A 13570-nucleotide genomic window follows, 5' to 3' on the forward strand; every position below is an offset into this window, starting at 1 on the left:
ATTTGAGATATTTTCACAATGCTTTGTACACACATACAAAAACCCAAAGTTTCTTTAGGCATTAACAAATGTTAGATATGTGCCCCTTTAGTGATTCGGCAGACATCAAGCCAATAATAAAGTTGCTCCCACACTTGGTGCAGCATGTCCCCATCAATGAGTTCGAAAGCATCGTTGATGCGAGCTCGCAGTTCTGGCACATTTCTTGGTAGAGGACGTTTAAACACTGAATCTTTCACATAACCCCACAGAAAGAAATCGCATGGGATTAAGTCGGGAGAGCGTGGAGGCCATGACATGAATTGCTGATCATTATCTCCACCACGACCGATCCATCGGTTTTCCAATCTCCTGTTTAAGAAATGCCGAACATCATGATGGAAGTGCGATGGAGCACCATCCTGTTGAAAGATGAAGTCGGTGCTGTCGGTCTCCAGTTGTGGCATGAGCCAATTTTCCAGCATGTCCAGATAAGTGTTCTGTAACGTTTTTTTCGCAGAAGAAAAAGGGGCCGTATACTTTAAACCGTGAGATTTCACAAAACACATTAACTTTTGGTGAATTGCGAATTTGGTGCATGAATGCGTGAGGATTCTCTACCGCCCAGATTCGCACATTGTGTCTGTTCACTTCACCATTAAGAAAAAAATGTTGCTTCATCACTGAAAACAAGTTTCGCACTGAACGCATCCTCTTCCGTGAGCTGTTGCAACCGTGCCGAAAATTCAAAGCATTTGACTTTGTCATCGGGTGTCAGGGCTTGTAGCAATTTTAAACGGTAAGGCTTCTGCTTTAGCCTTTTCTGTAAGATTTTCCAAAGTGTCGGTTGTGGTACGTTTAGCTCCCTGCTTGCTTTATTCGTCGACTTCCGCGGGCTATGCGTGAAACTTGCCTGCACGCGTTCAACTGTTTCTTCGCTCACTGCAAGCCGACCCGTTGATTTCCCCTTACAGAGGCATCCAGAAGCTTTAAACTGTGCATACCATCGCCGAATGGAGTTAGCAGTTGGTGGATCTTTGTTGAACTTCGTCCTGAAGTGTCGTTGCACTGTTATGACTGACTGATGTGAGTGCATTTCAAGTACGACATACACTTTCTTGGCTCGTGTCGCCATTTTGTCTCACTGCGCTCTCGAGCGCTCTGGCGGCAGAAACCTGAAGTGCGGCTTCAGCCGTACAAAACTTTGAGTTTTTCTACGTGTCTGTAGTGTGTTGTGACCATATGTCAATGAATGGAACTACAGTGAATTTATGAAATCACTTCAATCATTTGTAATAGCCCTGTATTTATCGTCCATGCTTTACTTCCATACATGGCTACACTCCATACAAATACTTTCAGAAAAGACTTCCTGACACTTAAATAAATACTTTATGTTAACAAATTTCTCTTTTTCAGAAACACTTTCCTTGCCATTGCCAGTCTACATTTTATATCCCCTCTACATCGACCATCATAAGTTATTTTTCTCCCCAAATAGCAAAACTCCTTTACTACATTAAGTGTCTCATTCCCCAATCTAATTCCCTCAGCATCACCCAACTTAATTCGACTACATTCCATTATCCTCATTTTGCTTTTGTTGTTGTTCATCTTATACTCTCCTTTCAAGATACTGTCCATTCCATTCAACTGCTCTTCCAAGTCCTTCGCTGTATCTGACAGAATTAAAATGTCATCGGCAAACCTCAGTTTTTATTTCTTCTCCATCGATTTTAATATCTACTCCAAATTTTTCTTTTGTTTCCTTCACTGCTTGCTCAATATACAGATCGAATAACATCGGGCAGAGACTACAACCCTGTCTCACTCCCTTCCCAACCACTGCTTCCCTCTCATGCCCCTCCATTTTTATAACTGCCATCTGGTTTCTGTACAAATTGTAAATAGCCTTTCGCTCCCTGTATTTTACCCTTGCCACCTTCAGAATTTGAAAGAGAGTATTCCAGTCAAAATTATCAAACGCGTTCTCCAAGTCTACAAATGCTAGAAATGTATGTTTGCCTTTCCTTAATCTTTTTTCTAAGATAAGTCGTGGGGGTCAGTATTGCTGCATGTGTTCCAACATTTCTACGGAATCCAAACTGATCTTCCCCGAGGCCAATTTCTACCAGTTTTTCCATTCGTCTGTAAAGAATTCGTGTTAGTATTTTGCAGCTGTGACTTATTAAACTGATAGTTCGGTAATTTTCACATCTGTCAACACCTGCTTTCTTTGGGGATCGAATTAGTACATTCTTTTTTAAGTCTGAGGAATTTTGCCTATCTAATACATCTTACTCACCAGATGGTAGAGTTTTGTTCGTTCTAATGGAATGTTGTCTACTCCCGGGACCTTGTTTTGACTGAGGTCTTTCAGTGCTCTGTCAAACTCTTCACGCAGTATCGTATCTCCCATTTCATCTTCATCTACATCCTCTTCCATTTCCATAATATTGTCCTCAAGTACATCGCCCTTGTATAGACCCTCTATATACTCCTTCCACCTTTCTGCTTTCCCTTCTTTACTTAGAACTGGGTTTCCATCTGAGCTCTTGATGTTCATACTCAAGTGGTTCTCTTTTCTCCAAAGGTCTCTTCAATTTTCCTGTAATCAGTATCTATCTTACCCCTAGTGAGATAAGCCTCTACATCCTTAAATTTATCCTCTAGCCATCCTTGCTTAGCCATTTTGCACTTCCTGTCGATCTCATTTTTGAGATGTTTGTATTCCTTTTTGCCTGCTTCACTTGCTGCATTTTTGTATTTTCTCCTTTCATCAAGTAAATTCAGTATTTCTTCTGTTACCCTTAAGATTTCTACTAGCTCTCGTCTTTTTACCTATTTGATCCTCTGCTGCCTTCACTATTTCATTCCTCAAAGCTTCCCATTCTTCTACTGTATTTCTTTCCCCCATTCCTGTCAATTGCTCCCTTATGCTCTCCCTGAAACTCTGTGCAATCTCTGGTTCTTTCAGTTTATCCAGGTCCCATCTCCTTAAATTCTCACCTTTTTGCAGTTTCTTCAGTTTTAATCTATAGTTCATAACCAATAGATTGTGGTCAGAGTCCACATCTGCCCCTGGAAATGTCTTACAATTTAAAATCTGGTTCCTAAATCTCTGTCTTACCATTATATAATCTTTCATTTCTTAGCCCCAATCCATATTCACGTACTATGTTTCCTTCTCTCCCTTTTCCTACTCCCGAATTCCAGTCACCCATGACTATTAAATTTTTGTCTCCCTTCACTACCTGAATAATTTTTTCTCTCATCAAACATTTCATCAATTTCATCATCATCTGCAGAGCTAGTTGGCATATAAACTTGTACTACTGTAGTAGGCGTTGGCTTTGTGTCTATCTTGGCCACAATAATGCGTTCACTATGCTGTTTGTAGTAGCTTACTCGCACTCCTATTTTCCTATTCATTATTAAAGCTACTCCTGCATTACTCCTATTTGATTTTGTATTTATGATCCTTTATTCGCCTGACCAAAAGTCTTGTTCCTCCTGCCACCGAACTTCACTAGTTCCTACTATATCTAACTTTAACATATCCATTTCCCTTTTTAAATTTTCTAACCTACCTGCCTGATTTAGGGATCTGACATTCCACGCTCCGATCCGTAGAACGCCAGTTTTCTTTCTCTTGATAACAAGTGCACATTAGGAGTGATTTAAAAATGGAATCATCTTATAAAGTTGAGCGTCGGTAAAGCAGATACCAGACATTCATTGGAAGAATCCTAAGGAAATGCAATCCGAAAACAAAGGAAGTAAGTTACAGTATGCATGTTCGCCCGCTGCTTGAATACTGCTCAGCAGTGTGGGACCCGTACCAGATAGGGTTGATAGAAGAGATAGAGAAGATCCAATGGAGAGCAGCGCGCTTCATTACATTTAGTAATAGCGAAAGTGTTACGGAGATGATAGATAAACTCCAGTAGAAGACTCTGCAGGAGAGATGCTCAGTAACTCGGTAAGGGCTTTTGTTAAAGTTTCGAGAACATATCTTCACCAAAGAGTCAAGCAGTATATTGCTCCCTCCTACATATATCTCGCGAAGAGGCCATGAGGATAAAATCAGAGATTAGAGCCCACACAGAGACATACCGACGACAATCCTTCTTTCCATGAACAATAAGAGACTGGAATAGAAGGGAGAACCGATAAACGTACTCAAGGTACCCTCCGCCACACACCGTCTGGTGGCTTGTGGAGTATGGATGTAGATGTAGAGCACTGTAAATGCTGCTTTCCTCCAACTATAATTGCTTCCCCATGCATGCGTAATTATTGTTTGTGACCCCAGTAAATTTTTCACACTGCTGCGCGAGTATCACCAATTGCATTTTGTGGCAGTGATTAGAGCAACTACCACCATCTGATCTTGAACATTTGTGATGATGAAATATTGTGCGACATCCTCAAAACTATAAAACATACCAATCTTTACATTGGTTAAGGGTTTATACACTGGTGTAGAGTTTCTCGGCACTTCACGAAACAAAACCTCCCTCCCAAAAAAAGCATTTTGGAAACATCTTTAATGTGCAGCAGCACATTAAAATGTAACAGTCCAGAAGCCCAGCTCTCATGTCAAATCTAACATAACTTCTCATACCAGCTCCATTCACCAAATCTAACAAAGCAATTCCATCATTTCATGGATAACATAGTACAGTTGATCATGCCATGTTTTATGTTTTTGGAGGTGATAAATTTGCTCACTACCAGACGTACACAAATTAATTTGTTGATAACTCGTGTCACAAGTTTACAGGAACCAGAACTCACCAGACAATACTCCAGCTGCACTCCACACCAAAGCTTTGGACAAGGTGTATTTATACATCTTTTAACAGTTGCATTCTTTGACATTATTATGTCATTTCATGTTTGAGGTTACAATTTTAATAAGTTAATCCAGCAAAAACTGACATTTCAGAGTTTTAGTAGAAATTAAAACGAGTACAATGATGATGCATATTTGCAAAATTAACGATCTTTTACAAGTGCAATCTTGAAACATACATACATTTAACAGTTAAGTTTTCATTATTCAGTCCAGAACATTCTTGAATATCTTCATGTAATTATGCAATTTTATGAAACATTTTTGAGCTGGTAATATTTCTAAAACACCAAAATTACAATTAAAAGTCCAAAATGGCTTTTCACAACATTTGAAGGCTAAAAATATAGAATAATTATGCACTCAAATCTTTAAATCGTATTACAAAGAAATTAATGGATCGTTCGTCTAACATTATTTATGATACGAATTGTCTTTCTGAATCGGGTTATATCTCCAGTTTGACTCTTCGCTAGTTTTCGTAATATGTGAACATTGCACCAAATTTCTCTATAGACTGTTCCAGAAACATTCATTACGAGTATAATTACAAATTTTTAGTTGGTGATTTCTGTAAGAATGTTGTCCTGACTTGCAAAGATACATAAATATTAAGGTTTTCCAAAATTAATAGTTTACACAGTTAATTTGCATTATGGTAAACAATGAATTTTAATAATTAAATTATAATTACAACCCTGAATGAAAAGGGTTACTAACATTTAGACACTATTAACACTAATTTCAGAACTTGTTCTTTCTCTTCAAAACATCCAGAATTTGTATCTAAGTGATAATGACTTATCCTAACTGTACATTACTTCATCTGATTAAGAACATACATTTACTGGTCTGTGACACAGTTCAATGTTTTCGTTAAAACTATTTCACACTGTTGCACTAGGTGACTTTATTCATCAAGTGTCCTTACGCACTACCCACATCTGTTTTAGCTTTTATCACATACTACATAACCTACTGTATCGGATACCCCACATGACCCAATACAGCTTGTTTCGTTACAATGTATGCTGCATACTTTTGTATTACAATACATTGCATACCTTTGTATTATGAAAGTATAGTCAAATTCGCAACTGTGGTAGTGCAGGAAGCCCAAGTATTTGTATGTATATACCATCATGAGATCTTCTTACATTATGTTATAAAAGAAATAGGGCATTTAAGGATACTCGAAGAGCATCCAAATTTCATAAAGTATACTAAAATGCATAATTTGGCTTCAAATGCAGACTTGTATGTCCAGATTCATGGAGCTTACTTTTTAAAAGTTAACATGTACCTACAGTTTCCTTCCACTGTCCCAAATTCTAATTTTTAGCTCACTTTTTTCACATAAAAATTATAAATTCTATTATAAAATTCATATGAAATTAAGAGAAAATAAGAGGCAAATGGAGGTAAATCATTACAGTAAATGTGCATAATTACAGTAATTCACATACCTAAAATTTTAATTCAAAGTAAGTAAAAAAATTAAGTTAAAAATGTGAAAGTTTGTTTTCTTACATTCCATCTTTCAAAAAAAGTAAAGTTCAAAGAAAAAAGGTAAAGAGAGGTAAATAAAACATCAAAATAAAATTATTCACATTTACCTAAAATTTTTCCTTTAAGATTTCAAAAAGGTGCAAATTAACCCCCACATTGGCCATGTGTGCCAGAAGATGAAAATGTGCACCTGAAATTCAGTGAACAGTTGAAACTAGTCATTAGTGGGGAATGAAACACGTGGTTTCAAATAAATTGTGACTGCCTCTGCAGAAAAGATTAATAAAGACCATATTTCTGTAGCAAACAGACTGAAATAACTTCATTGTTCTGCAAGGCAATATTTACTGGACTGCCAGAAATGTTGAAATAAAATAAAATCATAAAATTGCAAATAACTTCCACAATTATGTCAGTGTATTTCAATTCACTTTATCGCTCCTGGCCACAGAAATCAGTTTTATTTTAGAGTGACTGGAAGGCTTTAAACAAAGAAGAAACAGCAAAATCATGAAATGTAAATGTGGGTCATGTGGAGAAGCTTGGGTTTATAAGAAAATTTTTCCAGGTAGCATCTGCAGTTTGTTGCTACTGCTGAAATGACTACCAGCCCCACATCAAGTAGCATGAAGAGGGAGTAGGTGCTTATCATGTTGACTCAGCTGCCCATGTGCATGAACCCGCTGGCAACAGCTCAAACAAACATAATGTAAATAGTTCTGACATCACAGTTTGTTGTTATGAAGCATTACATAGTATATGCACTGTGTTTTGTTGTTTTAATGGCACATTTCCTTTGCAACTTGTTTTATTTTGTTTTTCCTCTTGTTTCCTTTAATGTTGCAGTATTATTATGCAATAACAGGATATAGTAAAATTCTTTACTAGAGTAAAAGTTCTTAGCAGTCAAAATTACAAAAATTTAATTGAAAAGTAAAACAATGAAAAATTCCTGGAGATCTAAAAGTTTCCCAAGTTTTTCCCAGTTTTCTCCTGGATGGAAAATTTCCTGTTTCCCCCCCCCGGAGTTCCCTGTTCTCCTGGGACACATACACCCTCTCTGTTATCCAGCAGCAAACTCATCTACATCAACATGGATACTCTACAAATCATGCTTAAGTGCATGGCAGAGGGTTCATTGAACCACCTTCAGTATGTCTTTATTATTCCACTCTTGAACAGTGTAAAGAAAACCTGTATAGAAAACCTGTACAAGCCCTGATTGCCCTTATTTTATTGTGAAAATCTCATTTGGAGGAGAAAGTTGGTGATTGAAATTTTATGAGAGGATGCTGCTGCAACAAGAAACGTGTGTTTTACACTGTCCACCCCAAATCGTGTATCATGTCTGCAGTACACTCTCCTCTATTTCTTGATAATACAAAACATGCTTGACATCTTCGGACTTTCTTGATATATTCAGTTAATTCTATCTAGTGAGGATCCTGCATTACGCAGTAGCACTCCAAAAGTGTATTTGCAACAAATCTGCCAAGGAGGTCGCAACAAGTAATCTCATTGTTAACGTTTGACCTTCAGGTGCAGATGAATCTGCAATTGTTTTTAGAGATCAATCACAACAGGTTGTTGGTTCTACAAACAAACTGACAATAGCTGGTGGACTGTGTCCTTCATGCCTGAGAGAGACTTTAACTGTGGAAAATAATCTAAAGGTGGACACGAACTCCTCTATGCCCTGGTCAAAACTGACAGAAAATCAAGGTTAAAGTCTCTAAAAACAAAAATCTTCTAGTTAAGCTTGCATGACATTATTAAAAACTGTTTCTAGTTGCATTATGAATGTTAATATATTTTCTGCCAATGATTTGTAAACTGTCAGCAGTATAGGCTTCTTTTTTCTGCTCCAGTATTGGTACTGTCCTCTGAGGTGTTAGATACAATTTGCAATAACCTGAAGAGTGCAAACTCCATTATTATTTTTCTCTCCATATGTAACCCCCTTCCCACTTTCTTTTTATTGGTTCTACAGTAGTATATCTGTTTGTAGTCATCAAGATGAATCCATTCACTTTCAGTGCTTGCCATTTGATGTTATGATATAGGCCCTGCACAAGAAGTCTGCTGAAATTTAATCTACCTTCCCATTTCCTTGTGTTTCAACTGTAACCATATTACTCTGCAGCTCTCTTTCACATGAATTTACTCTAAAAGAGTGAACACTCCAGATACCACTGGAACAGGTTTGATACTGCTTTGGTGGCAAATAGCTATGCAGGTAGCCTCTTGCCAGAAGCATTCAGAGTCAAACCATATATTTATGTAAAGGAACAGAATGAAGCAAGTGCAAATGATTCCACTGTGCTGTTTTTCACACTTCCTAAGGTAACAACTGTTTTTGATCTGTGAATTTCTTAATTATTTTCCATAACTAGGTTGTTAGTTTTCTGTGTATATAACTTTAGTGTTCCTTACATTCAATGGATGTTTCTTTAACTTTTGTCATATCACAATGTAAACCACTTGATATTTCCCCTTCTCTGCTGTCAGTTCTAGTGTGTACCTTCTTCTCTTGTTGATTTTTGAAGAATATGATGGATTCTTAAAATCCTTTCCCAAGTTTTGTTTCTGTAAGTGCTCTTTCTTTCTTTTTTTTGTCAATGCCCTTGGACTCCCACTCAAGTCTCCTAAAAAATCTCATGACAGAAGTGAAAATGTTGATATGAGGCTTATCGTATGTTAAATTAGAGTTGCTGTAGGCCAGTCAATTGGAACACACATCGTAACAGTTTCACAGGACCCATAGAGAGAACACAGTACACTGGTAGTGTAAGACTGTACACTAAAGATTATCTACCATCACCATGTAATTGTTGTAATATAGTTGTTTGATTTCACAGATTTCCAGATTTAGAAGATTTTGTTTTGATTTTGATAAGCTAGGGTGAATAGATTTATATAGCAGTATATTTATTCTTTTGAAAGTAGTAGTAGACAGTACACATATAGTTCAGTGACGTAAAATCAAAAGGTCTCTGCTTTTTTGTGTGCATGTGCTTACGTGGTATAAATTGTTACTAATTTGGTCTTCTCCTACACCTACAGTGAAATCAGTGCGAAACAAAGCTGGATTCTTTGCTGAAAGGCTCCACGATGCTATGGCTGGACTTGGTACAAAAGACAGAACGTTAATAAGGATTACGGCCACACGATGTGAAGTGGATATGGCCGATATTAAGCAATCATTTCAGGAGCGTTATGGAAAAACATTGGAGAGCTTTATCTCAGTAAGTAGCTTAGTTTTTTGATACCACTAGTGTTGTCATAGTCATAACACAATGCAAAATCTGTTGGTAGTAGTTTCAATAGTTAGTGTTTAAATAGTGTTAGAATTGTTCATTTGTTATTCACTTGCATACCTTCTTGAACTTATAGCTGCATTCTTCTTCCAGGGTGACACATCAGGAGATTACAAGAAAGCACTTTTGGCACTTGTATCATGAACTGTTAAAACTTTTTTTTAAGTATACGTAAGCTGCAGTGATTTGTAAAACAGTTATCTGAGCTTCCATGTGTACATTTAAGGATGGTTATCACATTTTGCCATTTTTATAAATCTCTGTACCACAGATTTTTATTAACTAAATTACAAAGAATTTTTGATAAAATGTATTTACCACATTTAGTACCTAAAATCTGAATTCGCTAAGCAATTGCTTGAATATTATAGATGTAGGAAGAGTTTGTGTATTTTTCCGCAATACAGTTCAGTGCCTTTCACGGCATTCCTTCAACAGATAGTAAAAAGAAACCTTAAAATAAGGTTATTCTTAAATTCAAAGTTCAGTGAAAAAAAAGTGTTGAGCACAATAGATTGTACTCTACAAGTGACAATGTTCAAAATGCACTACGGTTATGTAAGGCAAATAATTCACTTGCTTGAGCTCTACTGTATTTTTATTCCTTTTTATGTATTAAAAATAACCAATAGTAATAATAAAGTTTCCATATACATTGAACAGCACGCCAAAAATTTGCATCCCATAAATTAATGCAAATGCAGTTTTCACTTGCAACGTGATGGTCTATTTTTGATCAGTGAAATCTGTGTTTTTCATTCATGTGTTGTTGCCATAAATATAGTGGATCTGAAAAGACTTTCATTGCACTACATATTTTCAGTAAATCTAAATAATTATCCTCTATAAAACACACACACACACACACACACACACACACACACACACACACACACACACACACACACCAAACACTCTCTTTAAGAACCAAGTGTTCTTTCATCAAACAAAGAGGAGGTAACTTGGGAACAGGATCATCCAGGAACTAAATAGTCATAAAATATCACAGCCCAAGTATGAAACTGAAAATCAGCAATGAAATGGTAACATAATTGAAAAATTGATTCATTAACAGCAGCTGAGCAGTAAATGAAGAAGAGATATGGACAGTGCAGAAGTAGAACCCAGGTCCACAAAAGGTAATAACTGAAAAATAAAAAAATAAATGTCTCAAAACATAACACATGAAATGGGAAGAGAAAACGATGGTAGAATGTACTGTACAGTTAATTCTGTACATATGGAATGCAAGAACAATGACTGCTTGATACTCAGTTGAAAAATTTTAAAAATCTTAGTCATTGATATTTTACTACTACTACTACTGTAATATTCACTGTTCAGACTGAAGCACGAAAATCAAGAGCAAAAATACAAACTTTGTATTAATAGTGTAGAAATGTTTTTTTTCCTATCAGTGGTCAACATCTTTTGTGGCATGCATTGTTTTCCTGTAACTAGCACAACACTACTGATAGTCATCACGTCCTGTCAGCAGAAGCATTTTCACACTGCTGCTCAGTTGTAGATGTTACCTCAGTTTTTATGGCTCTGTAGAAGTTGTGAGAAATAAGAGGTATCCACTTTAGTGCAGAATTGAGGTCTTGTTTTTTCTTTGGTCCATTTGGAAGTGACACAGGATTCGTTCAATGACTGGTACCTTGTAAGGTTGGAGGATAATCTCATTTGTTTAATTTGATTTTCTGCCAATCTTCCCCATGAAATGAGTTTGGTACTAACAAGATCCTTGACACATCTGCAGTGAGGATGAGGCAATTAGCATTTCTCAGTAACACCATGTGCCATTCTTCTGATTAAACAGATCTCATATCACTGGAGCATATAAAACCTTCTGATGACATAACATTGGTGCCAAGTAGTCTCTCTTGGCGATACTTAGATGTTCGCTTAGTCTTCAAGGGGAGTACATAACTGCTTATTGGTGAACTTATTTCTCTGTCGCACCAAAGTCTCAATCACTTGGCAACATGCAATGTCTAGAGTGGGAAATGATTTTCAGAGTCAAAAATCTTCCTTTTGCTATAGGCAGCATCCAAATGTACATAATGTTCCAATTTTTGTTGTGCCCAGAGCTACTTCTTCCTGAACCCCTTGCTGCTACTGTTTCATCCCAAACAAAAAATGATCTGACAATGAATGCTGATGTTATATTTTCACAATTTCCTCTAAGAGAATATTGGCCCTGTAACAAGATAACAAGGGAGGGAGGGGGGGGGGGGGGCGGTGGATGCCTGTCATAAAAGCTACTTCATGTCTGTCTTTATCAAAAACTGCTTGCTGTGCTTTACTTCTCTTTCTTACAGGCCGTTTTTGCAATGTTCAGTTCAGTTTCATCTGAATCACATTTTGGGCAATTATCTGGTTTTGGCAATTTAAATAAAATATTGCCATCTCAAAAAATGTGATATAGAAAAATACATGCTTTGATGTCGGGGCAGTATTCATCTTCATATTTGTTATAGAACTTTGGTATGGAATATTACATTGATGCTGTGGTGTAACATTTCATTCTTAGGAATAACATGTTCCACATTTATCCTCTTAGGCCAACAATAAGTGTTAAAGATAAGTGAAAATGTAGTTAAAGTAGTTAAATCTAGAAAGTTCCACTGTACATACTCTAGTTTGATATGTGCGCAAATGAAGTGTAAGTCAATGCAGCTCCAGACAGTGGCAAGGTGTGATAGCACCTAAACCTCTCCACCTGCTGTGGCAGAGCACTCATTCTTTGGACATTGGGGCTTGGCAGTGCCTTGGAGGTCAAGGAGAAAGATGTGCACAAGAATGTAAATGATCATAAAAAATTCTCCCCCCCCCCCCCCCCCCCCTGTATACGGTAATCTGTGATGATCTGTGAAGTAAGAGATCCGTTCATCCATCACTGTAACTGAGGCTATACACTGAAAACATGGGGCTTAAAATACAGAAGTTACCACTAAGGTGTTTACGTCACTTAGTAGCTTGGGCAGATTGGAGCTCTCTTCCAGTACCCATGCATTGCAGCAAGGTGAAGTCTAATGGTACGGTTCTGTGGCACCGCTTAGCAGAACCACGAAAGGAATTAATTTTGAAAATAGTAACCAGAAATTAAATATGAGGAAAATTTGATAGACGTGCATCAGGCTGACAGATCATACATGGGATAAAATTCAAAACCAACCATATAGTTTTGGCACCCAAAGTGCAAGACATCAATAAGAGGTGCTAAAGAAGAAAACTCTTGCAGAAATAAGAAACAAGAAAATGTGATAGCCCAGAGCAATCGAAGTAAACATGAAGAAGATACAGGTGATAACATGCTATTGTCATCCAAAGTAATTAAAATGTTTAAGAAGTGATTTTCATTTGGTGAAAACCAAAGAATTTTGAATTGGATAAAGGAAAATAGTTGACCATAGCAACAAGGTTAACAGGAAGATATATTCACATACTAGAGTAAAATCTTTTGGCGCGTTAGTCAAGTAGCATTACATCAGCAATATGGAAGAATTTCATGTGTGGATTTTGAAGCTGAGTGCAGCAGCAACATTCAATGGCATCAGGGCAGTGGGCAACCAGTGTGATTACTGTGCTTAGCTTCAAATTCCAGTGCAGCGGCTGGTCAGCTCACTACACTACTGCACATTAGCCAGTCAGCTCACTACTCAACAACTGCACAGTGACTCGGTGTGACATTGCTTTGTCCATGTACGAGACATGAGCAGTGCCGGGATGTTAGCATATATACAATATGCATGGTATAATGGCAGTGGTATTACCTTGGTGGCAACCAATTCTACCCATAAAAAGGCCACAAGATGTCAACATGTCAGAGGCATCACTGGAGACACTGTGATCGGCATGGAGCTCAGTAAATATGCGGTTTCAGAAGGGCTTAACAGTGCTC

At 37.3% G+C, this 13570-nt stretch overlaps 1 protein-coding gene across 2 annotated transcripts in view; it reads left to right on the forward strand.

The window, feature by feature from the left end:
* Nucleotides 1–10323, forward strand: part of LOC126272750 (annexin B9-like) — a 121724-nt gene extending 111401 nt beyond the window's left edge. For both annotated transcript variants that reach the window (XM_049975854.1, XM_049975864.1), the window contains exons 9-10: nt 9410–9591; nt 9757–10323. In XM_049975854.1, coding sequence (XP_049831811.1) covers nt 9410–9591; nt 9757–9807 — 233 coding nt within the window. In that variant the 3' untranslated portion in view covers nt 9808–10323. The remainder of the gene's footprint in view (nt 1–9409; nt 9592–9756) is intronic.
* The last annotated feature ends 3247 nt before the right edge of the window (nt 10324–13570 follow it).

This window comes from Schistocerca gregaria, chromosome 1 (assembly GCF_023897955.1).
Source record: "Schistocerca gregaria isolate iqSchGreg1 chromosome 1, iqSchGreg1.2, whole genome shotgun sequence".
Classification (NCBI taxonomy): Eukaryota; Metazoa; Arthropoda; class Insecta; order Orthoptera; family Acrididae; genus Schistocerca; species Schistocerca gregaria.